This window comes from Corylus avellana, chromosome ca2, assembly GCF_901000735.1.
Source record: "Corylus avellana chromosome ca2, CavTom2PMs-1.0".
NCBI lineage: Eukaryota > Viridiplantae > Streptophyta > Magnoliopsida > Fagales > Betulaceae > Corylus > Corylus avellana.
The window spans coordinates 39,053,699-39,081,368 of record NC_081542.1 but is presented as its reverse complement, the minus strand read 5'-3'; the positions used below and the strand labels follow the sequence as shown (position 1 = coordinate 39,081,368).

The 27,670-nt window shown below is 36.0% G+C and overlaps 3 protein-coding genes across 7 annotated transcripts; all 3 read left to right on the top strand.

Moving 5' to 3' along the window:
- Window positions 1-128: 128 nt before the first annotated feature.
- Window positions 129-13,399, top strand: LOC132170218 (putative lipase C4A8.10). Of its 3 annotated transcripts, none has more exons than XM_059581111.1 (11): window positions 136-654; window positions 1,725-1,872; window positions 2,866-2,933; window positions 3,481-3,551; window positions 3,651-3,917; window positions 10,765-10,928; window positions 11,017-11,072; window positions 11,191-11,243; window positions 12,624-12,795; window positions 12,899-12,996; window positions 13,083-13,399. In XM_059581111.1, exons 1-11 carry the CDS (start codon window positions 453-455, stop codon window positions 13,185-13,187), a joined length of 1,404 nt encoding a protein of 467 aa, XP_059437094.1. In that variant the 5' UTR covers window positions 136-452; the 3' UTR covers window positions 13,188-13,399. The 3 variants fall into 3 exon arrangements, with proteins under 3 accessions (XP_059437096.1, XP_059437094.1, XP_059437095.1); XM_059581112.1 differs by having other exon boundaries at window positions 137-654; window positions 12,627-12,795; XM_059581113.1 differs by lacking the exon at window positions 13,083-13,399 and having other exon boundaries at window positions 129-654; window positions 12,688-12,795; window positions 12,899-12,989.
- A 3,114-nt stretch (window positions 13,400-16,513) lies between these two features.
- LOC132170219 (14-3-3-like protein C) lies at window positions 16,514-21,462 on the top strand. Of its 3 annotated transcripts, none has more exons than XM_059581116.1 (7): window positions 16,514-16,762; window positions 16,934-17,240; window positions 17,330-17,417; window positions 18,045-18,154; window positions 18,292-18,440; window positions 21,061-21,105; window positions 21,195-21,462. In XM_059581116.1, the coding sequence occupies exons 1-7, from the start codon at window positions 16,690-16,692 to the stop codon at window positions 21,200-21,202; spliced, it is 780 nt and encodes a 259-aa protein (XP_059437099.1). In that variant the 5' UTR covers window positions 16,514-16,689; the 3' UTR covers window positions 21,203-21,462. The 3 variants fall into 3 exon arrangements, with proteins under 3 accessions (XP_059437099.1, XP_059437098.1, XP_059437097.1); XM_059581115.1 differs by having other exon boundaries at window positions 21,061-21,119; window positions 21,200-21,462; XM_059581114.1 differs by having other exon boundaries at window positions 16,517-16,762; window positions 21,061-21,119.
- A 3,781-nt stretch (window positions 21,463-25,243) lies between these two features.
- Window positions 25,244-26,109, top strand: LOC132172750 (olee1-like protein). Its single transcript, XM_059584311.1, has 2 exons — window positions 25,244-25,450; window positions 25,642-26,109. The coding sequence occupies exons 1-2, from the start codon at window positions 25,297-25,299 to the stop codon at window positions 25,986-25,988; spliced, it is 501 nt and encodes a 166-aa protein (XP_059440294.1). The 5' UTR covers window positions 25,244-25,296; the 3' UTR covers window positions 25,989-26,109.
- The last annotated feature ends 1,561 nt before the right edge of the window (window positions 26,110-27,670 follow it).

The window sequence follows — 27,670 nt, the reverse complement described above, 5'->3', positions numbered from 1 at the left end:
TGGAGTGAAAGCGACGAATCCCATTGGTAGGTGACCCAGCCTTTACGTCTCTCCCTCCCCTCACAGTCAGTCCCATTTGCCGTATCACCTCCATGGCTTTTGTCCCCTAGTCCCAGCTACAGATATTTGTCTCTGCTCTCCGTGACTCCGTCATAATCACACAAGTGTCCTCCATGGAATTTGTCTGAATCTATAGCGTGAACGAAAGTAGGACCAACATTGCCAAAAATCACGCCTCTGACCTCACAAGAAGCTCGGTGTCTGCGCAGTGGGCATGGGTCGCCTTTGCGTATTCGCTGTCAGAACGGTAACAAACATTGTGGCGTCGATGCTGACTTCACTTTGATTCAACCGAGAAAATAGGATTGGCTCTCTTTTCCGCTTCCGTTTCCGCTTCCACTTCCGCATTGACGCTCTGAGTCATCTATATATGTCCTACGCCTAGCTGCCATATGGCTTCAGCGTCTTTGATCCAGGCGCGCTACGGTTATTCGCTGAGGTTTTGTGGTAATCTTAGGAACGGGACGCGTGGACCTCTAGCCTCCTCCTCCTCCTCCTCCTATCCGCCATCCTCTACGACGTCGTGTTCGTCTTCTTCTTCGTGTTGTTCGTCTTCGTCCTTGAATCATGGTCAGGGATTGAGCTTTTCTTCTGGTAATTTTTTTTTTTATCATCTGGTTAAATTCTTTCTTTGTTTTTGTATTGGTGATTAGTTTGTGTTTCAGAGAGGGCTTTGAATCAGAAATTGAAAATTTTTATTGTTAGAATCATTGGATATGAAAGAGGATTTTGAAATGGTTCTGTTCGTGTGTATGTGAGCGTTTACATAGAGATCGCGAGCATCATCAGGTGTCTTGTTTTGGAAAATTAGTCGATTTTAGACGAGCAAGGTGAAAAATATTTGTGAGATTTTCAGACGATGATATATGGAATTATGATATGGTTTGGAATAGCTTAATTCTGTGATTAAATTGTATTAGGAGCATTTTGCATCTATATAGAGTCCTTGAATGGCAGCATATGACCTTCCAGATTTCTGAGTTGAACATTAGCTTATAGCTGACAGGTGCATTGGACATGGACTTAATTGAATCCTTTTGCCATAAACAATTATTGCCTTGAAACTTTTCCATTCTCTTACTGTTACGCTTATAGCCGACAAGTGCTTTGGACGTAATTGGATTCTTTTGCCATATTCAATTATTGCCTTAAAACTTGTCTATTTTCTTACTATTACCAACAAAAAAGAAAGTCCAAAATAATGAAAAAAAAAAAAAAATAGGAAGGAGAAGAAAAAAAGAAAGTTACTGCTGAAAGCATCTAAAATTTTCATAGCCTGTGTCCAAAAGACACAAAATTAGTTTGACAGCTTCCATCGGTCAAACATTGGTCACTTGGAAAAGTGTTTCGAAAGGGAGAAAAATGTACATCTCAAAACTTTAGTACTGTAAAGAGTTAGTACTATTATTTGGTGCAAGAGAAGAATTTGATCAAAATTTTGGAATTTTATTCCTTTTGGTAACCAATGGATGCTCTTCCCAATTTTGATTATCAGCAACGAAAAGGTGAATTACTTGAGTGAACTCTTGTATGCTAAAAAATTTTAAAATTATGAGCATCATCTTATTTATACGCGCATGCCTTTGATGTATTATACTGTCATACCTTGCGTGAGTATGCTCCAATTTTCATTCTCATCGAAGATGCTAGATGAACTTGTGCAGGCACAAATAATAGTTGGAGACATCAAGGCCGTAAAGCTCAAGCTATGGGTACCACCACCCAGGGCAATGCAACATCATCCTGGGGCATTTCAAATTCGAAGAATGAACCCGATCATCTTCTTGTCCTAGTTCATGGCATCTTGGCGAGGTATATGTTGATCAAAGACTATGCTCAAAATAGTATACACAGAGAATAGAAATTGAGGAAGTGAGAGATAAAGGACAGAAAAAGTAGTGGATGGGTGACATATGCTATTCATATGCAGTGGAGTTGTTGTTCAGTTGGGGAAAGATATCCAAATTTTTTAGGCTTCATTCTAGATTATGATCAATTATCTTCTGCTCTAAATTTCCCTTTATGATTTTCCTTTCTTTTTGCTACTTAGAGTATTAATAGCTTTAATCTATTCAAGAATCTGAAGTCCCTTTTCATCAATTAAGGAGGTACTGGGCTCTGTTCTAAGAAAGTGGGTCTATCAAGTATGTGCCTGAGTAGCATATTTTGACAGAATGCTTATTTATCTGATTAATACCTACAATAAAGTATGGTCGTAGAACTAGTGGTGTAGTTGGATGTCATCATGAATTCATGAATGTATTTCCTACTTTGGAAGCTTTTGTACTTGCTGGTGATCCAATTGCTTTTGCTGGTTTTTCCATATTCAACTAAAAAAGGGATTATTGCTATTTCTTGTTACATGTCATCTTATCAAAAAATGTGTTCTGCTTCGTTCTAGAATATGCATAAGATGATTTGTTAGTACATTGATACTACAGTTTGGTAGAACTTGATAGGCTGATTAGCTATTAACTGAAAGCAACTTCCGTGAATGTAGATTTATATGTAATCAGTAAGAGGAAGGTCTTTCTAAAATGGATAGTATTTCCTTGCAACTTGATATGGTTTTCAATTTTTTTTCCATGCTTTTTTCTTCTCTTGTACACTGTTGGATGTTCTTATGGGCCACTACTTCAGCAATTTCTTACTAAAAACAGTTTTGATTAATAAGTGATTCTCACTGACGAGTTTCAGGGCAGTTCTTTCATAGTTATGTGTTCCTGGAAACATTTCACAGTTACGTTTCTTTCAGGCTTTAATCTTCACTGTATATTGAGTTGACAGATTTTTTGGGTAGTGCAGCCCAAGCGACTGGATATACGTAGAAGCAGAGTTAAAAAAGCGTCTTGGGAGAAACTTCTTGATTTATGGTGTGTTTTAATTCAATTTTTTTTTTTTTTTTGTTAATTTTCTTGTGGGCAGTTTCCTCCATTTTTAGAGAATTAATTAAGAAAAGGGTTGGACCTCCTAATTCAACAATTTAGTATTTGTTGAGTGTTTTTTTTTCCCAGATATATGATGTAGTATAAATAAATTGAGAACAGTTGAACAAAACTTGGACTATCCAAAATATGTCATAAAATAGGGTGGAACTTATTGACGTGCATTGACAATTGACACCATAACAGAGAAATGATAATCACACCACTTAAAAGAAGTAATAGTTGATTTTTGAGTGTTTTAATTGGAAGAGATGACAGAAAAGACCAGGTCAGAGGTGGTTTGGAAAAAAAAAAAGACGACAAAAACAAAAGTCTTAGTCTTGAACTTTGTTCTTAATGAACAATGGTACAAACACAATTGTATTGTGACATGAAAAGTTACAATAAGATGCTAAGAAATATGGTAGTATAATTTTTGTGCATATGATTTTCCTTTCAAAAGCTTTGTGTTAGTGTTGTTTTTTCATGCATGCAGCAAGTTCATCCAACACCTATACTAAAACGTTTTATGGAATTGAGGGGGCTGGAAAGCGATTAGCAGATGAAGTGAGTCTTCAAACTATGCAAAATAGAATTTTCAGCTCCATTAGTATTTAATGTAACCTGTGGTTTTGTTCGGAAATGACTTAATTTTGTTCTATACAGGTCATGCAAGTTGTGCAAAAGACACAGAGCCTGAAAAAGATCTCATTTTTGGCACATTCTCTTGGTGGCTTGTTTGCAAGATATGCTCTTGCTGTTCTGTATATGCCGCTTGGATTAAGTAGTGGGGAACCTGATGATCCTGCCAGTTCTACAGTGGAAAATTCACAAACAGCATGCTCTTCAAGACGAGGTATGATTGCTGGATTGGAGCCAATCAATTTTATTACCTTGGCAACTCCACATCTTGGGGTGAGAGGGAGAAAGCAGGTTGGTTCTCAAGGGTATAGCTCTTTGTGTCTGTTTTATCACAGTTTTGCTGTTTTAATCAGCCTATATTGATGCCAATCTGGCCTACTCCACCCCTTTTTTTTTGGGTTGTTATGTTCAAACTTTGCATTTCTGCTAAATGTATGTGCTCTTATTATTGCAGTAGAGGGTTCTGCATGCGTCTGTGTGCATGGGAAGATAAAGTTGCATTTCCTTATTGTGTGCCAATTTGTCAAAACATTTGGAGTTCTTTTAATTTAGGTCTATAGCTGTTTACTTAATTCTAGAAAAGTATAAGAGTATGCTTAAAAAAAAGGAAAAGAAAATAGAGGAAAAGTATAGGTGTATAAACTTGAAGTAGGATAAATTGTTTCAATTACGAATCTAAGATGTTTTTCTTTTCTATTAGTAATTCAATTTCATTAAAAATGTAGGTTGAAACCCTAGCATACAGGAAGTATACAAGAGAAACCCTCTAATATGGAGAAAAAGAGGAACCAAAAACTCTTAAAAATTGGAAATGGATAGACTATTGAACGCTGTTATCATGTGTAGAGGGATTAGGACAACACATTTTTCAGCTTTAACATCGAAGTCTTTTGATCTTCAAAGCTCATTGCATTCTGTTCTCTCCAATTACGCCACATTAAACACAAAGGAGCCAACCTCCAAACTTTCAGAGCGTTATGATTTCCTATTTTTCTTCTCCATCTCACCCTTCTAGGCATAATCCAAATAATCTTGCAATTTCACAATGAAGAAGGAGGCGATCAATAGATTCCCCACTTTTTTATAGCATATACAGCACCGATACACAACAATGACATTCCTCTTCCTCTAGTTATCCAAAGTTAAGATTTTCCCTAAGGCCGCCATCCACATAATGAACGCCACTCTCGAATAAGCCTTAACTTTTCAAATAGTCTTCTAAGGAAAAGAAGAGCTTACAAGAATGGATAACACATGATAGTAAAACTTCTCTTCAAACTTTTTCCTTTTGGAAGGTATCCAACAAGTTCTATCCTCATCTCATTTCCTTACTCTGAGACTACAACTCAAAGAAAGAAGGGACCACTTCCACCTCCCAATCATGCACTGGTCTGATAAAAAATATATTTTGATGAAGATTTAAGGCATATGATCCGCCACCCATGAATCCTTACAACATGCAATTCTAAATAATTCCGGATAAGAAATCTTCAATGGATGTTCCCCACAACATAAATCATACCAAAACCTCACCTTGGATCCATCTCCCATCTTATACCTAACAAATTTAGATAAAACTTCCCACTCCCTCCTTATACATTTCCACACTCTCACTTCGAAGGGACCCACAACCTCCTTAGAATACCAATCTCCCCTTAAACTATCATACTTATTTCCACCACCGATTTCCTTAAAGCCTCCATTTCCATAACATACCACCACAACCACTTTCTTAGAAGAGCTCGGTTAAAGAAAATCAAAATTTATCCCCAATTCTCATGATTTTATCAAAGTACAAATTTTTGACCACGTTACTAAATGGAACTTAAACTCATCGCCAAGTCCACCCAATAGAAAATCCCTCTGAAGTTTTTTTTAAGTCTATTAGTCATGCCTACTGGAATAAGGAAGAGAGAAATAATATGTTGGTAGATTAGAGAGGGTGCTTTTTATCAGAGTCTCTGCCTTCCTTAGATAGAGTGAGCCTCTTCCAGCCCACCAAATGATGTTCTATTTTCTCAATAATGCCATTCAAATTAGTAGAAGACTTGTAAGAAACTTCCAAAGGAAGACCCAAATACTTCATTGGCAAAGAAGCCATTCGACCCAAGAATACTAGCCAAACCCTTTACATCACCTACATCGCCTACAAGAACTATCTCTAATCTGGATAAATTAATCTTCAGCCCCAACTTTGCTTTAAAACATAAGAAGAGACACTGCAGATGACAAAATTGTTACAATTAGCCTCACAAAATATTAAACTATTATCTGTAAGACTGTAACAATAAATGTAGCATTATAATCTCTTCATTATTTCTCGACCTCACTAAAAATCCTAATAAGAGTCTCTTGTCCACTGTAATAGACATCATCTTACTCAGTGCTTCCATTACAAACACAAACAGTAAGGAAAACAACGATCCCCCTATCTTAATCCACATGAGCTCCTAAAGAAAATAGGAGAACCATTGGTGAGAATGGAAAATCACACCATAGATATGCAATGCACTATCCAATCTTGCCATCTCTCCCCAAACCACATCTCTTCAATAAATATAACAGAAACTCCCAATTATCATGATCATAAGCCTTCTTCAAATCCAATTTACGTAACACTCCAAGTTCCTCAGATCAAATCTGACTATTCAGACATTCATTAGCCACCTGGGCGAATCCAAAATTTCTCTACCTCTGTTAAATGCATTTTGTGAACTTGAAACTATCATTCCCAATACTGATTCAACCTCTTCACCAAGACCTTAGAAATAATTTTATACACACTACCCACTAAACTAATAGGACAAAAACCCTTAATCTCCTCTGCCTCAACTTTCTTAGGGATGAGGTACACAAAAGTAGCATTAAAGCAGTTCTCAAACTTCCGTTGGCTATGAAACTTCTTATAAACTTCCAAGATGTCGTTTTTCAATAGCTCCCAGCACTTTTGGGAAAAGGCCATAGAAAATTCGTTGGGGCCTTATCACCATTGAATTCTCTCACCACTTCCAACACTTCACTCTCCTCAAAGTCTTTTTCCAACCAATTTCTCTTCTCTGCATCAATGAAAATGAATGAAAGGCTGTCTAATTTTGGTAGCCATTTATACTGTTAAGAATACAACTGTTTGTAGAAAAGCACAATATGTTCCCTTATTTTTGTAGAGTCAAAAAACATAGTCCTCTTAACAACTAAAGACTCCTCTGTTTTTTTTTTTTCTTTGCGAAATTGCCACTTGATGAAAGAATTATTATCTCCCTCTCTCAACCAAAGGGCCCTTGATTTTTTGCCTCCAACTCACTTCTTCAAGAATGATAATCCTTTCCAACTCTCTAGAAATATCTTCCTTCCTCAATCTTTTATCCTCAATTAAAGGTCTTTTCTCTGCAATCATATCCAACTCACGAACACCATTAACTATCTCCTTCTGCTTCCTACATTACCAAAAACCTCCTCATTCCATTTCTTTAAATCTGATTTCAATGCTTTTCAATTTTTATGTCAACACATAACTAGTAGAACCCTGATATTATTGGACACCCACAATGTTTTTACCTACTCCACAAAACCCTCTGACTTTAGCCATGTATTCTCAAACTTAAAATACCTACTACCCTGCTTGCCACATCACAATCCAACATCAAAGGAAAGTGATCTGACATAATTCATGGAAGACGTTTCTGACATACATTTGAAAAATGTTTTTCCCAATCCGGAGATAGAAGGAACCTATCAATTTTAGAACATGCCTGAGAATCACGATTATTAAAAAAAGTAAAAATTATCCCTACTAGTGGAATGTCCATGAGGCCCCAAAAAAAAAAAAAAAAAAAAAAAAATCCAAAAAATCCAACATTGCTTATGACTGTCTGTGATCACTTGATCTTTCACAAGGGTACCAAGCTACATTAAAATCACCCCCAATACACCACAACACCTCCCACCAACTAATATGGCCAACCAATTCATCCCAAAGACATTTTATTTCCACATCATCATTAGGACCATTCACACCTACAAACGCCCATTCAAAATTCTCAATAACAATTCACGGTTTATTGAATACGCCAATCTCTTTAATTCAAGGTTTCCTCTATTAGAGGACTTCACACTCTAATCTATAACACTACCCACACTGTTTTGATGTTCACTAGCTCAATTGCAGCGAACAAAACCAACAATTGATCCTCAAAACCTTCACTTCACAGCCCAACTACATGACATTTTTTTTTTTTATCTTCTCTACCACCCAATCTGAAGAAATAAGGCACTCTTTGTTCCTTAACTATAGCAAGTGGATGAATATTCAGTCGCTCATGTCCCTTACTCTCCTCATTTGGACAAGTCACTACAACCAAAGATGGACGAGTCACATCCCCACAAGAGAACAAACCTTTATCAACCTCAAACCTATCTCCATTCAAACAGTTTACCCTCTTCCCCTTTAAATTCCGACCCTCGAAATCTCCTTCCCCCACCCCATTCTCCAAAAGCGCCAGAGGGGTCCCAAAACATAAATTCAAAATGGGCCCTTTACTTTTTTGACCACCATCTACCACCTGTCGCTAATATTGATTGCCCAAGTGAGACTTGACCCTCTAAACTAAAGAACACTCCAAATGCATCCCCATTTCCAAGGATCCATTTACCTCCAAACTTTCTCCCGAACCACCATCAGATGCAATACTCGATGAACTCCCCTTTAACAACAACCCACTCTCTTGTCATAGAACTCATTCCTCACTGGCATTAAATATTCCTTCGGTTTTGTCTGTGTAAGACCCAGACATTCCAGCTGCTTCTTCCGTTATCATTTGATCAATTGCCAAGCTTGCCGGAACTCCAGCATTGACTCCCTCTCTGCTGACATCAATAAATCTTTTGGTCTTGTTTGTGAAAGACCCAAATGCTTTGGCAACTTCTTTCGTTGACATCTGAACCAGTGCCGGTACGCCAACATCAACTTCCTCTACAACTAAAATGCTTGCAGCTTCTTGCCAAGGTACCGTTGGATAAGCATCTCTCTTACTAGCCTTGCTCGAAGCTGTCACTTCTCCTTCCTTCACTCTCCATTTTTCCTTGATTATCGGTTGGGACCGCCGCTGATACATTGCCCCGCATATCGGGCCAGATTCGTCTCATGTCTTCGAAAGTGTTTGGACTTTATCTCTTTCCTTCACAGCAGCCTTACTGGAGACCAACTGATTCTCCCCATCTCCTAAAGGTTGCCTCCTATCTAACCCTTTAGGCTTATTTAGCCTAGCCGCCACATTAGACCCAAAATCAATTGGGCCCATTCCTCTTAAACCCACTCCTTCATTCCCCGTTACCATCGCCTTATCGCCTACAGTGGGCTTACCCATCGAGTTAACAATACCAGGACCTTACCTCTCCACTTCCCTTCTAAAGGAAAGCAACTTCTTTTATAGACCGAAAAATTAGGAGATCCTCCACGTTCAATGATGAAAAGATTAAGTTGTCTTTGCCAGATTGCACACCAAAAAATCTGGGTAACGGCTGCTCCTCCTTCATGTCACAAACTTCTGTTATGCTTACCTTTTGTGTCCCCAAAATATTCACAGTACACCTACTCGATGGCACGGTTTCTTGAGAATGTCCCTTCCCTGCTAGAACCTCCACAAACGACTATCGTCCTATATCCTCTGACCTTGGCATCAACAGAGAGTCATCACGCTTCTTACCATATCTACTTATGGTAGAATCCTTCTTCTCAAAATAATGAACCACCGTCCTCATCTGGACAAGACAACTCCACCCACTCCTTTCTGCGTTGCTGCCCTCCTGCACCATACTCCAACAACTCCAGGAACCTACCATGGCTATTCACACGCTTTTGTGCAACATCCTCTATATTACCCACTCTAAAAGTCCCAAAGAAATCCCGAAGATTGTCTCCTCTAATGAACTCTTCCACCGTCTTTAACAACCACCCCACGCTCGGCATGCCCAATGGTAAACACCTCTGCTCCTCTCGGCAAAAGGAATGCCGCTATTTCCAATCTCAGACAGAATTTCAAATACTTTTGCTTCGACATAGAAAGATAACCCAAATAACCCATGGTTAATCAAAAAAACTACAAAACCACAAAATCCTTAATGATATCATCAAAACACGCCCTCACACGTCGATAGCACTCACGATGCTGGAAACCGGCATCTCAGACACGGGGGCAGAAGGAGGTCCAGCAGTCACTAGTTGCTCTTGGGAACCAATTTCTGAGGAGCAGGAGTTAGAGTTGAAAAAGGAGCAGCATTCTCCTTCACCTTGTATTTATAATTACGAATCTAAGATGTAGTCTCTGACATTCAAGAGTTCCATTGGTTTTATTACACATTCTCATATAATAATGTCAAAAAATATTTATCAGATAAAAAATTAATGTTAAAAAGTATACTTAAAAAAGAACAAAAAAAAAATGCCAAATGTTCAAGTTGTTTACTTAGTTGGTTGCTTGACCCTTTTTCCTTTATTAATTTTGATTGCAAAGTAGTATTTTTTTTGTTATGAGCCAACGACATCACTCTCTATTCCACTTTCACAGGGGAATGAAATTCCATTTGACCTACCTATAGGGCTTTGGCAACTAGTATACTGAATAACACTTATAACACTGTTAATTTTATCATAAAGATATGAAATAATTAAAAAATAATAATAATTACAAATGATCAAAGAATTAAGATACAGTAATCTAATGATAAGAGATTATTCATAAAAAAAATTGATAAGAATGATGAGGAAATATATTATTGTGATGAGGGAAGTTGTTGCTGTGAGTTTCACCACAAAATTGTAAATAATGACAACAAAAACAACATTAATTATAGACTATTCTATAATTATTAGTACATGAACAATTACTAATCCTTTTTGACCAGTAGTCTGCTGGATTCATCAGTGACAGTGAGAAACAGCAATTTTTTCTTTCTAAATTATAAGTGCTCAATAATCTTGTGTATCCAGTTATCCCTTACTTATGTTGATGCTTCATGAATTTCATAGAAATTATAAATATTTTATTAAGTTTATGATTCTTCATGACCAGTAGCACCTGACTTCACACAGTTCAGCTTCCCTTTTATCTTTCAATTTTAATCTTTTATGGTTGTTCTTCAGCTACCATTCCTCTTTGGGGTTCCCATCTTAGAGAAGTTGGCTCCACCATTAGCTCCTATAATTGTTGGCCGAACTGGCAGTCAGCTGTTCCTTACTGATGGTAAACCTGAAAGACCACCTCTTCTTTTGAGAATGGCATCTGATTGTGAAGATGGAAAATTTATGTAAGTTAAGAAAGGATGTTATAGTTACCAAAGACATTTTCTTCTCTGCTACTGTAGTCCAATGGTTCTAATCTGTTTTGCTTTGCAGATCAGCCCTAGGTGCTTTTCGATGCCGCATTCTTTATGCAAACGTATCTTATGATCGTATCCACTCATATTATTCCTTTTTAATTTTTATTTTTTTATCTCAATGAGCTGGATGTGTTAACTCTCTTATTATTTGTTCTCTTTTAGTTATATCTATATCTTTAACTTCACATAGATATGGTTGGTTGGCGCACATCCTCTGTAAGGAGGGAATCAGAACTCTCTAAGGTGAGTTTGTAATTTCTCTTCTTGGACTACATCATGTGCTGATGGTTTTAAGTGTTGAGTTATCTATTATTCAGTATGTGAGCATTCTATCAAGGACTGAGATAGAGAGACTGACTAAAAGATAGTGTTATCTCTCTTTTTTTTCTTACCTTTTTTAGTTAGAACAAAAATTAATTGGTTGGTGCAATGGTAGGCGTATAACTTGAGTTTTTGCACTTTTTTTCTTTTCAATTCAACATTTCTTTTTTTGCTTATTTTTCTAGTGCTTTATATACAATTCACTTGAGGATGAATCATTATGGTCTTCTTCTTTTTTCATGTTTTTTCCTAACTATTTTGTCCTTTAGGGATTTTTCCACCAGTTTGCTATTTAGAGGAACGCCTGAATTTCATTCACGATTTGGCTGATTCTAATAGGATTTCTGCATATGAAATAAATGAAGAACTAGCTGAATAACGCTTTTATTGTAAGCCATGAATATGAATCAGCAGCTTTATAATTATAGAAGTTGATGGTAATGGTAAGGAGTATGATGCAAGTCAAAGAAAGACCATGTCATGTTGGAATTTTCACTTCAGCAACCCAGCCCGGCAATTTTTGCCGTAGCAGCTTTATAGTAGGGATTTCTTGCTTTGGAAATATATAAGCTAGCTTGTTGTACATGAATAGAGTTTCCGCAACCTTGGTTCAGCTTAAGAATTGCAGCTTGTAATCCCTTGAGCCAAATGGGCCCCCTAAAATTGCAGAACAGAAACATATATTGGGTAACAGTGGTGCAGTGCTTGCTCATTTTGGGGATGGAGACAGTGAACTAACTTAAATAAGACCAGGACATGCCTTTCAAATGAGGAACATTCAAGTATCTCAAATATGCATGCAAATTTCATAGCATAAGACTCGTATCCGTGAGTAAAATTTCTCTCAGGTGATTTGTTTAGATATCAATAGGAATTTGAAACTGCAGGTTGGACTGCAGGAGGGTATGGGTTGCGTGATTATGGTACATGGTTCTCACATAAAAGATGTCTTGTGAGTCTTGTTTAGCTGTTGTGAGTTGTCTTTCAATATTTCTGGTACAGAAATATGCAAGTTCTTAGTTATCTTTTGGGCAACTTTTCCAAATGCTGTAATACTCGTATGATCTTATAAATCTTGGTCTTTCATAGTATCTTAAAATATGTGATTAAATCTCAAGATATTATAATATCTATTATTTGCTGGAATCCAGCAATTTAGAAATGTTCTTTGCAAGAGTGTTTCACATGCTAGAAAAAACAGTTACTGAATTATTTTTGTTATTGAAACTGTAGAAATATAAACTTTAAATCAAGAGTCGGCCCTTATGTTTATGCTCATCCTGACATTTCCCATTTAATTAGAAGCCCCCTCGCCGATCTTTGGATGGTTACAAGCATGTTGTTGATGTTGAGTATTGTCCCCCAGTTGCCTCTGATGGTCCCCATTTTCGTCCGGAAGCAGCCAAAGCAAAGGAAGCTGCACAAAATACACCCAACGTGGAAAATACAGTGGAATATCATGAAATTATGGAAGGTAATATCAATTTGCCACAGAAACTGATGATGTGGTAATTCTTTAATGAGATTCTTACTGTGTGACATGGCAACAAATAATGAAAGTTTCTGTTTGTTAACAGAGGAAATGATACGTGGATTACAGCAATTAGGATGGAAAAAGGTTGATGTCAGCTTTCACTCGGCACTCTGGCCCTTCTTCGCCCATAACAACATTCATGTACTGACTCCACCCAACTTTTCATTTGGTGATGTTTGTTTGCTCCTCTGGTTTCAGTCTTTAATTTGATTCTTGCATGAATTTAGGTGAAAAATGAGTGGCTGCACAATGCTGGTGCTGGAGTGGTTGCTCATGTTGCAGACACCTTAAAACAACAAGAATCTACCTCGTTCATTTCTGCCGGCCTATAGCACATACAAGTATAAAACCACAACCGCCCGTCTCCCCCAATCTCTTTCTTCTTCTTGTTTGCTTTGTTAGTTAGTTGCTTCTTTTTTTAGTCAGCTAAGTAGACCATAGCTGAAACTTTGTGAAACAATCACATGATTCAATGTAAAATAATTGTATTTCCATTGGTCATTGAACAAGTTGATATATACATCGTGTTGTCAATTTAGGCTTCCATGTGGCGTGCCAATAGTACAGTATTATATGGTGAAAACAATCGATTATTGGGTTTTTCCTTTTGTTTCTTTTCGGTTTTGGGTAGAGTTATTTTAGTCGTTAGTATTACTAGTTTCATTGTGGAACCATATTGGCACGTAAAGGCAGAGTTGTAAAATGATAATAAGTGTAGCATTACTTATTAATCTGTTGTGTTGGGTCTAGGTTGATTTCATGCTTAAAATATTATCATATTACTCCTATGAGGTTTGCTGGATGGTAGGTCATCTTAGGTGAGAATGCAAACGGACGAGACTAATGGGGTTGAAACTAGGCTATGGCTTAAGTCGAGGGAGCACGTGTGAATCCCTTGAATTGTGCACCATTTAGATATTTCCTATCGGGTGTCCTAACGGTGGAAAATGATCATCTCTATTTCAAATCTTTTCCATTTCTTTCATTTAGTGTATTTTAAAGGGTAGTCATAGGTTTGCTGGATGGTAGATGGTAGGTGAGGATGCAAACGGACGAGACTAATGGGGTTGAAACTAGGCTATGGCTTGAGTTGAGGGAGCACGTGTGAATCCCTTGAATTGTGCACCATTTAGACCCTTTCTATCGGGTGTCCTAATGGTGGAAAATGATTCTCTCAATTTCAAATTTTCTTCATTTCTTTTATTTAGTGTATTTAATGTACTACTATCATTAAAAATTTTGGACAACACTACCCTTCAAAATGCACTAAAGAGTAAGGTGTTATTAATCATTATAAATATTATAATCATATCCAAATATGGATTTTAAATGTCTGGTATGCTTGTCATACTTTTTTTACTTCATAATTTTATTATTATTATTATTTAAAAAAAAAGACTATTCGAAGACAGTAATGTAATAATGATCGGATAAGTTGATATGAGATTGGGAATCCTGAATCCGAATGCCATATATTGCAGACTAGATTTAAATTTACAGTATGATATTATATTGAAAAGCATTGGGATTCAAATTACATTATAATATATTATTATATATGTTTTACAAATTTTGACAGATTGACAACATGATCGGGAATGGGATGAAAAATGCTTTTTCTTTAAAAAAAAAAAAAAAAGAAAAAAAAAAAGGGATATATCATTGACCTAGCATGACAAAGCACTCTTCGTGGGCACGAAATGTCTACTCTTATCTTAAAGTTTTCTCATAACACAATTTTGAACTTTTTTTTAAGAACCAAAAAGAAAAAAGAAAAAGTTTTTTTAATATTTTTATCAAGCCAACAAATTTTATTTTTTAGTTTTTAGTTTTTTGCCTAAAAAACCTTTTTAAGCTTTTTAACGCAATTCAAACATACTTTGAATATTATGAGTATCAAAACCCACCATTTTGAGTTGCTGTATTTTTTTTTTTTTTTTGGTAATATATATATATTTTTTATGATGTGGAAGTGTTCAGCTGTTGGGTAGACAATTAATTGTGTTGTTATGACACATGTTTAATCTTAAAGTATTACTACTCTTAATACACATTTATTCCACATTTTATAGGGGTTGATTGATATGAAGTGTTTAAAGTAATTTTCATTTTATTTCTTTTAAATGACTGAAATTATAAGTTATTTAAAATACAGCAAATTAATCTTTTGATAAGAAATGAACATGATAAATGAATCTAATTCTTTAAGAATCGTTAAAAAGTAATTATTGCATTGTTGCCGTTGTGTTACGATAAACACAATTTGCTTTTCCTGCTAGGGGTGTATAAGCGGTTGTTATTAGTGGTTATTGGCTAAAACCACAACGGTTCCTCTTATGCGATTAACAGTTATTTTTATAACCGGTGGTTAGCGGTTATTAAAACCAATAACTATCAGTTGATAATCATTTTTTTATATATGGGTTTTTTATAGTGTTTTGAGGTTTCTTTGTACCTCTTTTTTGGGATTATTTTAAATAAATTTGAAATTTTATTTTAAATAATAAATCCAAAACATTACAAGTCTAAAATCAATCCAAAAAACACAAAAACATTATATTAAGTATTTAATATAAGTCCCTAAGAGGTAGCTCAATCGGCTGTGGATCATGCCTCATAAAGCGGAAGTCACTAGTTCGAATCCCTCCCTCCCCCTTCCCTTGTGTGGACATGTCAAAAAAAAAAAAAAAAAGAGAAAGTATTTAATATAAAAGTATAAATTATTATATATAAAGTTATACAGTTAACGGTTATTAACCGCTTATAAAAGTGGTTATACAGTTAGCTAGGCCATGTTACAGATGAAAAAAAGGCATTTTTCTAACGAAAGAAAAGGATTAGAATATGACATTCTTAAAATTTTTAAAGGGAAAATTGCACTTTAGCCCCCCAAAGTTTGGGGTGATTTTCAATTTGATTACCAATGTTTCAATTTTTGCAATGACACCAAAATTTCCTATATTGCCCTAATTTTTTTTTTTTTTTTATAAAAAAAAAAAAAAAATTTAGAAGATGGCCAAAGGGGTGGCCATATTTTTTTTAAATTTTTTTTTTTATAAAAAATAAATTAGGAGCAATATAAGAATTTTGAGATAACACTGGTCGAATTGAAAACAATTTGCAAGTTTGGAAGGATGCATTGCAAAAATTGAAACATTGAAGGTCAAATTGAAAATGTCCTCAAACTTTGGGCGGTAAAGTGCACTTTTTCCCTTTTTTAAAATATGAGATTCTTATATTTTTAAATTTGAGTCATTCATTGCATTAACTGTTCAAATAAATACAGGGTTTATGTGTTATGAGGCACATGAGTTTGACATGTTGAAAACTAAAATTAATTACCTCAGTAATACACAAACTTCTACATTGTTTAGACCGTTAAATGTAATTGATGGCTCAAATTTAAAAATTTAAAAATCTTTTATTTTAGGAAATTTGTGGAATCTCAATAAAAAAATTAAAAAAATATTAATAATAATAAAGCCATAATTTTCGAACCCTAAAAAGAAAAAGCCCATAAATGTGACGGCCTTTCTCCTGCTTTGAGCTCCAATTCCACCACCAGTGCTGACCCACCCCCATCATTGCTCTTCCATCTAACGTCACTCGCGCGTCAAGTCTCGTGAACATCACTGCCCAATTAGATACCCTGCGAGCCGCAGAGCTAAGTTCACCCGAAGTGGCCGCGCATGGGACATCCACATCATCGTTCTTTCCTCCCACACCGTGCTTCCCCAAGTTCTTTCCTCCCACACGGTGCGCACCCAACCAAACCACCCATCTTCCTCTGCTCATATTCTCAGTCACCCACACACACACATACAGAGATAGGCGATGGCGTTTGGAGAAGAAAGAGAGAACTTCGTCTACATAGCCAAGCTTGCAGAGCAAGCCGAGCGCTACGACGGTTTGTCCCTTTTTTTCTATTTTTTGAAAAAAAAAATTCCGTAGACCGAATAATCTGTTTGGTTGCTGAGAAAACCGCTCTTACACTAGTATATTTTTTCCCTGCGTTTTCTCGGCAGCGGAACTGGTGTTACAGTTTGTGTTTTAGCCTTAATCCTTTGGGTTTTGGCAGAAATGGTGGATGCGATGAAGAAAGTGGCGAAGCTGGGAGTGGAGCTGACCGTGGATGAGCGGAACCTGCTGTCCGTTGGATACAAGAACGTGGTTGGAGCTCGCAGAGCGTCGTGGAGGATTCTATCGTCGATCGAGCAGAAAGAGGAAGCCAAAGGGAACGATCGGAACGTGGAGCGGATCAAGGAGTACATGCACAAGATAGAGTCTGAGCTCTCCAGAATTTGCAGCGACATCATGATCGTCATCGATGAGCATCTCATCCCTGCGTGCATGGCCGGAGAGTCCACCGTGTTCTTTTACAAAATGTGAGTGATTTCTCTTTGGTGATAGCTGTGGTTTGGGGGATTTTAGTTCTTTGATTGGGTGGGAGTTAGGTTTTTCGGCGTGGTTGCAGGAAAGGGGATTATTATCGGTATTTGGCGGAGTTCCAGACTGGTGATGAGAGGGAAGAGGCTGCTGATCAGTCGAAGAAAGCGTATGAGGTAATGTCGGTTTTGGATGCTCTTGGAATGGGTTTGTGCTTTGTTTGTTGGCTAAGAAAGTGAAGGAACATAAAATGAAGGAAACACAAATTATGAACCCTAGCCTAGATTTTTATTTTATTTTATTTTTTGTGTTCTGTCACCACCAAATGTGTTAAAGGTTTGATTTTGATAGTGGAAATACAAAATGCAAGTCTATATGATTTTCTTGGCTGTCATTTAGGCTATGTTGTTATTAATTTAAATTAAAAATGAAGATGAATAATTGGTAGTTGATCATTTGATTGCAAGGATGTGTACGTTATGAATTTGTGGTACGCTGTGTAATTACTTTGAAGGTATTTGTTTTCAATGAAGAGTTCATTCTGTTTCTTGAATTTCTTTTCCCCTTATGACCTTTCATCTCATTTTTGGAAACAGAGGTTGCTTTTGACCCTTGTAATATATATATACTCTGTGGATGATGAAAAAAGTAGAGAGAGTTTGAATGGTTATACTGGTTTGAGGGACAAACTCTTGGCTCTGTTTTTTCTGTAGAATGCTAAAGTGGTTTCCAAGTCTTTTGACCATTTGAATTGGCCCAATCTGTTTACCTCCTGCCTAATTTTTTTTTTTTTTTTTTTTCAGACAGCTTCTACTACAGCAGAAACTGATTTACCTTCTACTCATCCCATCAGACTGGGTTTGGCCTTGAACTTCTCTGTGTTTTATTATGAGATTATGAACTCTCCTGAAAGGTATAAGTATGCTATTCTTTTGTTCTTTGCTGTTAATTTATAATAAAATAGTTTCTTTGTTTGTATGTGTGTGTGGGAGAGAGAGAAAGAGAAAGTTTACTTGTTTGTACCTCGTGCATGCTAATTTTGTACCTCAGGGCCTGTTACCTGGCAAAGCAAGCTTTTGATGAAGCCATCTCGGAGTTGGATAACTTGAGCGAGGACTCTTACAAAGACAGCACGTTAATTATGCAGCTCTTGAGGGACAACCTCACATTGTGGACTTCTGACATCCCAGAGAATGAAGGTAATTCCTGTATCTTTCTAATGTAAATTAATGTTACCTAGACTTTTACTTGTAGTGATACTTTAGTCACCACTACCAATTTTCATCATTTAACATCTTCTTAGATAAAAAGCTCGTGTTATATCTGTTGTATCAACTTGTCTATCTTTTTGCAAATGTAGGACTTATCTGGAGGTAGTGTAAGAGTCTCTGAGTCAATTTGAGTATGAGATCTCAAAATGATAATATAACATTTTGAAAGCAGAAGAAGGCCGAGGAACCTTTTCGATTCAGATCCAGAAAACATGCATTGCTATCTAGGGTCTTGAATAGAACCTGTTTGGTTATGTTCATGTGTACAGTTACATTCAGGACTAGTTGAAAAATTAATCAAAGAGGGTATTTTAAAGAAAGTAATAATCTGAGTATAGTTCAGAGAAAGACAATTGATGTGGATTCTTTTGTCCCTACTGGCGTTTGAAACTGGCATATATATGCTGTCGTATTGTCAAGTGCCTACTTGGTAAGTAGGGATCATAGGTTTCTTCTTTAGCTCTTCGTGTTATCTACAACATGATTAGGGCCGGCAATTTTGACACAACCCGCGAACCCGACACGAACACGATACGAAAAAACAGGTATTGGGTTTAGGCTTATCGGGTCTACCCGATTAAGATCCGGTAATTTCGTGTCTGGCGGGTCGACCAACTAGACCCTGAATTTATTTATTTATTATTTATTATTTTTTTTCTAAAGGATAAGCTGATAAGGCAGAGACACTCTAACTAAGTAAACCTAAAGGTCCTAAACCGTGCCTCTGCCTCTCTCACTCTCTGCTTGCTCTCTCAAAATACTTCATTCCTTGATGCTTCATTTTCTTGAAGTATTCATCCATCTTCTCAATATTTCCAGCCTTTCCAAACACCTCAATCACTGTATTAAAAGTAACAATTGTTGGGGAGAAAGACCATTTCTTCATATAATCCATAACGGAGCTCATCTTCTCATACATGCCCGCTTTCCCATATGCTCAAATATACAAATATCATATTTTGTGTTGAAATATACATAATTCTTTTTTAGTGGAATGTAATTTGAGCAAAATTAAAATTCTTTATACTAAAATTATTTTAATAAATGAACTTATTCAATATGCTTGCTTGTTTTAAGTTTAGGTGAAATCATGAGTTTAGTAATTTCTTTTGGAGTACAATTACGGTCACTTTCCATTTTTTTTTTTTTTTTGTTTCTTATCCTTTATTAAAGCCTTTAATATCTTGGAATTCAATTTTTTGCATTGACTGTATTGATGTATTATTATTACAATTTTTATTTTTTTATTTTTTTTATTTATTTTTTAAAATTTTATAGTTTAGGGTTTTAACGGGTCGTGTCTACCAGATTAAACCTGGTTATTTTAAACGGGTAAAACGGGTCGTGTCTGTATATAGGCTAATTGTGTAATGGGTACCTACGGGTCGTAATCGGGTCGTGTCAGGTACCCATTTTGTCACCCCAATTTACATGATGCAATGGTGTATCATGTTTAGTCCTGCAGAGACTACTGAATGAGTGATTGAGGCACTTGGGTAGAAATTGTCAGGTTTCAACCCTCGTCAGTTGTTGTAGTTATCATCTCTATCTTATTGTTCATGATATAATTGCATTTATGATAGATTGAATTTTTACTTTTTCAGATTGTAGTGGAATATTTTATACAATTTTTCAATTTCTTTCTATGGTTGGAAATCTTGTAAGAATATTTTTCTGCCCTATTATTGGACTGTGCACCAAAACCACTAGTATTATTTATTTAAGAGTCCAGAATTATGCTGAATATGAAACCGTGTTCCTATGCGTAGATTTGACATTTTACCTTATTTATTGATACTACAAAGTTTTTCTTGCACATGTTCTTGTACATCTTGAGGAGGTACAATTGTCACTTTATTTTACCAGGAAATATGAATGTGAAGTTTTTTCCTTCCCCTTCTCAATTTAGGAAGTCTGCCATGTTACTGTTTGTGTATCTGTTGGTGTTACGTTCGTATATTTCTAAGAAGTACTCCTTTTGGAGAAATGCTACACTTCTCCAAATTTTTCTTCAAAATTTGCTCCCCAAATGATGTGTCAGAATCCTATGTAATCTATTATTTTGGGAAAATGTGTCACCATTTCATAGGATTGTGACACAACATTTGGGGAGCAAATTTTAGAGAAAATTTTAGAGAAATGTAGCATTCCTCATTTCATCAAAGACGTTATGTTGACAAAATATCAGGTTTGTTTTCTTTGTGCTTTAGAATTATCTAAAATTGACCTAGTTCTCTTCAGTACTCCTGGATGTCAGAACTATTTTCAGAAACCGTTCATCTATAAAGGATGAGTTAGGTTATTCCTGTTCCATAAAATAGAGGATTTTGAATACTTATGCTGATAATCTAAATAATCTTATGATTCTGTCAAGATCTTGTGGAACTGTGATTTGAACTTGGTTTCTCCCTCTTACTATTGTTCCAAACCCATCTCCTATAATGCATTATGTTTCCTCTACTGTAAGGTTATTTTATTGACCTTTTGCATTAAATATTGATTATGTTTCTGGGTGAGTCGGTATTTTCTGTTGTTTCTTGTATTGCAGCTGAAGAAGCTCAGAAACTGGGCAGTTTTGCTAAAGCTGGTGTAGGTAAAGATGCAGAGGTAGCTTATATGCTTTTTAGCAATGATTTTTGTTATGTTTTTGTCCCCATTTCTTTATTAATTTTATTTTGGCAGTGAAGTGAACTAGTCCGTGGCTTGGGGTTCAAAACGTGACGGGGAAAATTGTTGCCTGCTGAGCTCTAGGGTGCCTTTACCCCCTCTCTCTCTCTCTCAAGAGGAATTCTGGTTCTATCCATTTGTTGCTGTCCTGTGGCTTTTATCTTTGTGATTGTAGTTTCTCTTTGGATTGTCATCCCATTTACAACCTCGAAAGTATTTACCCTACGTGATGTTGACTAAATCTTCAGGTTTTAAAAGATGTCTTGATGCATCCTTTTCTTCATATTCTTCTATTGATATTATGACACCATTTAGAGTATGATTGGGATTGTATTCAAGAAATAAAGCTTTTTAGCAAAATCTTCATTTTTAAACTTTTGCTAAATGTGCGTTTGTCAAAAAATGACATAGCCATAAGCTACCATACTCTCATACTATTTTTTACATGTTTTTGTATAAATCAACACATATCACTCCTGTATTCATAGAATTATACTCCAATTCTACCGACGGACTGTTGTGCCCCGACTGCTTAGAAGCCCACGAAGGCCTCAAGAGATGCCTATACCAACAAAGCCAAAATAAAACCTGACGGCCTCAGACCCCTGAGTATACTTGCTAAGGTGCAACGCTTTGTAATTGATTCTCTCATTTCTAGCTAGCTCACTCAACACCTGAAAGAGATCACATTAGTAACAAACTATTGGTGGAAGTCCCTAAAACCCTAGAAAGCAATGGAAGAAGCGATTGTAACACCGTTTCTACATTCAAAAGATGACGAATAGCCTAAATAAAGTGAGTAGTCTATAAAGATAGTTATGAATGTTAAGTCTCATATTGCTTACTTATTAAGTGAAACTGAGCTTTATAATGAATTATAAAAAAGTTTCAAAATTGACTAGTCTTTTTAGAGTGATAGCGCAAATGTGGCTAACGTTTTTACATGAGTCGTTACGATGACAAATCTATATAAGAAAAGGATGTTTCCGCACCATATAGAGAGATATATGCACATAAATATACTTACCATTTTATCTAACTTTACTCCCTCAAAGAGAACTTTTACCGACCTGGGTGTTGGACTGCTCTCGGTCTTTCAAGATCGGGGTCTTTCTATAGACTTGTCCATTGTTTTATAGGTGGAGTTTTGTCGTTGACTCATTGTCCGTAAATCTATTTCAACAGTTTGCACTATCTATGGGTCGATAGTTCTCTTCTCTTCGAATAGTTGGGTTAGACTGATGGATCTCCTCCTTGTTTTCACCAGGTGAGCGAGAGAAGAGAGGGAGACCCGAGAGGGTGTAGGCGAGAAAAGAGAGAGAAGGGAGAATGGAGAAAAGAAAGAGGAGGGAGGAAAAAGAAAGAAAGAGGAGAGGGAAGAAATTTTATGAGTTACCCTGTTCTGCTAGGATTTTTAGTTAAATTTTATCAAAATTTTCAAAATATTCCTGTTTCTTTTTATAAAAAAAAAAAATTGCAAAAATGAGGCAAAAATATTGCAAAGATGTTTTTTCTATAAAAAATAAATAAACGTATGAATCTTTACAATTTTATATTTTATTTATTTCTAATAAAAAAAATTGGTATTTTGAGAATTTCAACGAGATTTAACGAGAAATTCTAACATAATGAGATAATTGAAAATTTGATGCTTTTAATTGAGAGTTTTTAAACTTTAGGAGCACTTTTAAAATGCGTGAAAGTTTAAGAGATATCTCTTAATAATTGTATATCTAGACATCATAATGCCCGAATATTAATATGATGATATAAATATATTCCTTTTGTTTCACCCACCATCGCCACCCCTTTAACTACACACGGTGGCATAGCACTGCACGCTGTGACAATCGTGACTATCTTCGCCTGATGTTGCATGGCATACAAAGTCGCTGCCTGTAGCAACTTTTGTGGCGATGATTTGCCGTAGATCCATCATTCATCGCAGCGCTAGTGCTCCATCACAGCGCAAAGGTGCATATTTGCCCCAACTCCATCACTACCTTTCCTTCACCACTTGCCGCTCGGTCTCATTATGACATAAAACTGCTAGGTGTGGTGTCATAGATCTATGATGCCACACATCTGTGCTATCACTATAAAATGATTAATCAATTTGAACTTTTTATAAAATTCATTATAAAGTCCAATTTCACCTAGTAACTAGGCAATCTGGCCCGCACGGTTTTATTATTGAGTTTACCTCCAAAATGCCTCATACCATTTAGAGAGAACATATTCCATATAAAACACATCATCTTTTCCATACCCAGATAATGTGGGATGTCACAATCACCCTTCTTAGGACCCAACATCCTCGTTGGCGACCCTCATCGGCTTGTGCACGGTCCCCTATATCAGTTTGGGCTATGGCTCTGATATCATATGTAATGGCCCAGGAAAAAGCGATAGCCACGTTTGCGCTATCACCCCAAAATGACTAGTCAATTTGGAGCTTTTTTAGAATTCATTATAAAGCCTAATTTCACATAGTAACTAGGCAATGCGCGACTTAAAACCTATGACTATCTTTATAAACCACTCTATGTAGGCTTTTTTTCTCATCTTCACGGTGTTGCATTTACATTTGCGCTTCCACAATGCTGCGGAGGTGCACACGACGCTGTTTTCGTTGCGCACGCGTGGTTCTACCGCTATGCTTTTGTTGTATGTCGTGTTTTATGGTGATACACATAGTGTGAATCGTAGTGGTGCATTGGGTTGTGCAGGGCGGTGGTGCGAGCAAACCACCACTAGAAAAGGCCGATGCGAAGCCAGCATTGCTAAGCACCCACTCAAAAAGCCACTATTTTTTTTAAAAAATAGATATATACAAAACATCCGATGATACCATTGTTTAGAAAACATGTGGAACAATATTCCCAATGATCGTATTCTATAGAAAGCAAGATTTTTTGGACATTGAAATGAGGTAATTACTACATGTAGTGCCCTTTCAAATCCTCTTCGTACTTCAAAAGATATGCCTTACTGTAACAATATTAACCTTGGGACTATTTTCAGCTGCGTCCAAATCAGCAGAAAAGGAAATCCAATGTCTGCATGGCTTAACATTATAAAAGAGTTTAATTAGATCTAAAATTTAACTTTATACCTTCATAATGCTAAGAAAGACTAAGGGTGTGTAGCGGGTTGAAATTAAGTTTAGGGTTTTTTTTTTTCTTATGTTTTTATTGTGTTTTGTTCATGTTTATTTAAGGGTTGGATTGAATTTGGAATCCTAAAACAATTACAGATCATACCAACATACCAGCCTGACACCCTATTAAATTTTGTTACACTTTGTGATACGAAATTAACATTGAAATACATAAATAATCATTTTAAGTGTATTTATAGTTCATTAGGAAACTTGGAAAGATCATACGTAATAGTTATTGTTAAAGTATTAATTAAATAATTACATTTACTCTTCTTATAAGTTTAAGTTTTTGGGATAAAAGGTAATTTAATATAATTTATATTCCTCATGTTGGACCTCACTTATTAAAAAGAAATTTGATCCCACAGGTGAAGAAGAGTGTTAAAATATTGATTAAATAATTAAATTTATATCTTCTTATTAGCTTAAACTTTTTGGTAAATTGTAATTTAACGCTCACGGTTTGTTTTTAATATTTATAGGAAGCTGATCTACAAACACACAGTACAAATCAGTGAAGAAAGACACATCCTTGAAAATTAAGGTAGTAGTATAGTGTCATTGTAAATTTGTACATTGTTATGAACAAATTTGCGGCGCAGCCATGTTATTTTGTCGGTTGTGGTTTTTAAGACTACCTATTATTGGTGGAACTATTCTAGTCTTTCATTATTATTAAAGAAAATGCAGAAACTTAATAATAAGTTAATATTCAAGACAAAGAGAGATTCAAGGAATTGAAGAGCGAGTCAAATAATTTTTTCCAACCACACATAAACATGGAAACAATGACAACCTCAAACAAATAACAAGCCAACAAGAAGGTCTCAACAATTCTCCACCAATAACTTGCATCATTTTCTTTTATAAAAGAGAGCCTCATTTTTTTATACCTAGTCCTCTAAACCAAATCTTCAACCCAAATAAGAAATTAGGGCAAACTAACCAGGAAGAATGGCAAAGTCTATTATCCTTCAAGCCGCCGCCCTTTGCTTCCTGTCCCTCTTCGGTTTTGCTTATTGTGAAAGCCGCTTCTTTGTGGAGGGAAAAATTTACTGCGACACTTGCCGTATCCAATTCGTAACAAAGCTCAGCACGTACATGAAAGGTAACAATTTTATTTTTTGATGAAATCAAAAGTAGTCTAAATTGTCTTTTTCATTTACCTTTCATTTCAATTAAATATTTTACGTGTTGGGTAATGTTAAAATATAAATTAAATCATTAAATTCATTCATTTCTATTGGTTTCAGTTTTTTGAGGTAGTGATGATTTAACAGAAACTACGTGTTGGTGCAGGTGCAAAGGTGGCCTTGGAGTGCAGGAACCGTGAAGGCGGTAGCTTATTATACAGCAGCGAGGCTGAGACTGACGAGTCGGGGACCTACCGCCTTCCAGTGGACGGAGAACATGAGGAAGATATTTGCGAAGTGGCGCTGAAGAAGAGCAGTGACCCTAAATGCAGTGAGGTGAGCAAGGATCCTTTCCTCAAGAAAAGCGCAAGGGTTGCCCTTACAAAGAACAATGGCATTTCATCGCCAATACGCCTTGCCAATCCTCTTGGCTTCCTGAGGGAGAAACCTCTTCCTGAGTGCACTGAGACCCTCAGGGAACTTGGAATGACTGTCGACGATATTCTCCAATAAAGATGATAATTTCACATAGGGACTCCCTTTAATTTGTTATTGAATAAATTGAGTTTTTTTTTCATGTTCTTTTTCTTTCTTTTCTTTTCTTTTTCTTTTTCTTTTTTTTTTCTTTTCTTTTACGTATTACGAAAGAAAGTTATGAATGTATCAATGAGAGGGGTTTTTCTAGCCTTACTCCTACTTTTATTTGTCTTGTAGGCTAGTACTCCTTTTGTTATAGTTTGTGGGGTTTGGATGATTCATTTCTAATCTATTGTTGTCTGCCATATATATATATATATATATATATATATATATATATGTGTGTGTGTGTGTGTGTGTGTGTGTGTGTATTGCGCTTAATTAAATTATCACATGGTTTGCTTGCAAAGGAACCATGCAACATAAATGTCTTGGACAATAAATTCTATATCATAAGAACTTTTCGAAGGTACATAATTTTTCCAACACTAAACTTGGAAAAACCAAGTGTGAATCGGTATCTAACCAAAATTTTATAAATAATAAAAAAAAAAGGTTTCGTTGTAATGCAGCAATTTGTTTGTAAATGAAAATTTTGAAAAAAAAAAAAATTGTTTTGGTTTGCTTACCCAAAACAACTATTTTATCATTTATTTCTAATCATACTTCATGGAAGCTATATAATATACGCCTCCTCCTTGATGAAAATTTCTTCTATCAAATGAACTTTAGACCAGTTTGAATTTTCATCAATGAACTCCTTTACTTTAGCTTCTCTGTCAAGGATCCTTGCAGGAGACATTATATGATATAGGAGATTGTAACCATCTATCTCCCTATATTTTTAACAGATTTCCGTTCCCCACTCTCCACACTTATCCTTCTTTTAAAGGAGATTTTGCATTTCATATACTCTTCCAAACATAAGATGGTTTCCACCCAAGGTTACATTCCAAAAATGTCCCATTTGGATGGTATTTCCCCTTAAATACTTTTGCCACCAATGTGTCGCGATTGTGAAGTAGTCTCCACCCTTGCTTCGCCAGTAAAGCCATATTAAAGCTTTCCAAATCTTTGTATCCCAGCCTGCCCCTAGCTTTTGAAAGCCCCATTATTTTTCAGCTCACCCAAGCAACTTTTGAGTTGTTTTCTTTATGGCTCCGTCAAAATTTCATTATCATTCAATTTATATCCTTGCAAAAAGATTTGGGCAATTGAAAAACACTCATAGTGTAAATAGGGATACCCTGAATGACCGCCTTCAGAAGAATTCCCTTCCCCACCTATGACAAAAAGTTTTATTTCCACCCATTTATTCTATTCAATATCTTCCCCTTTTTTCGGAACCGAATCCTCTCCACATGGAGAGGATCCTGCTCCGTTTTTTTTTTTTTTTTTACTCTATTCAAATGAGGATAGAGATTACTCCATATCCTCCCCTTGATACTTGTTAAGGTACTTATTCTAGACATGCCTATTAGAGCTCGTAAACCCAAGTATTTGTCATATCTCTATGTTGAGTTTACCCTCACAAAAGAGAAACTATGTTCTTTTGCTCCTCTCTTTATATTCTTACTGAAAAGGATAGACGTCTTTCGTTATTTAAATTTTTTCTCGATGATTTCTCATACAACTCCAAAAGCTCATGTATTTTAACACATTCGAACATGTTTGCTTTACAAAACAAAAAATAGTCATCCGCAAAAAATAGATGATTT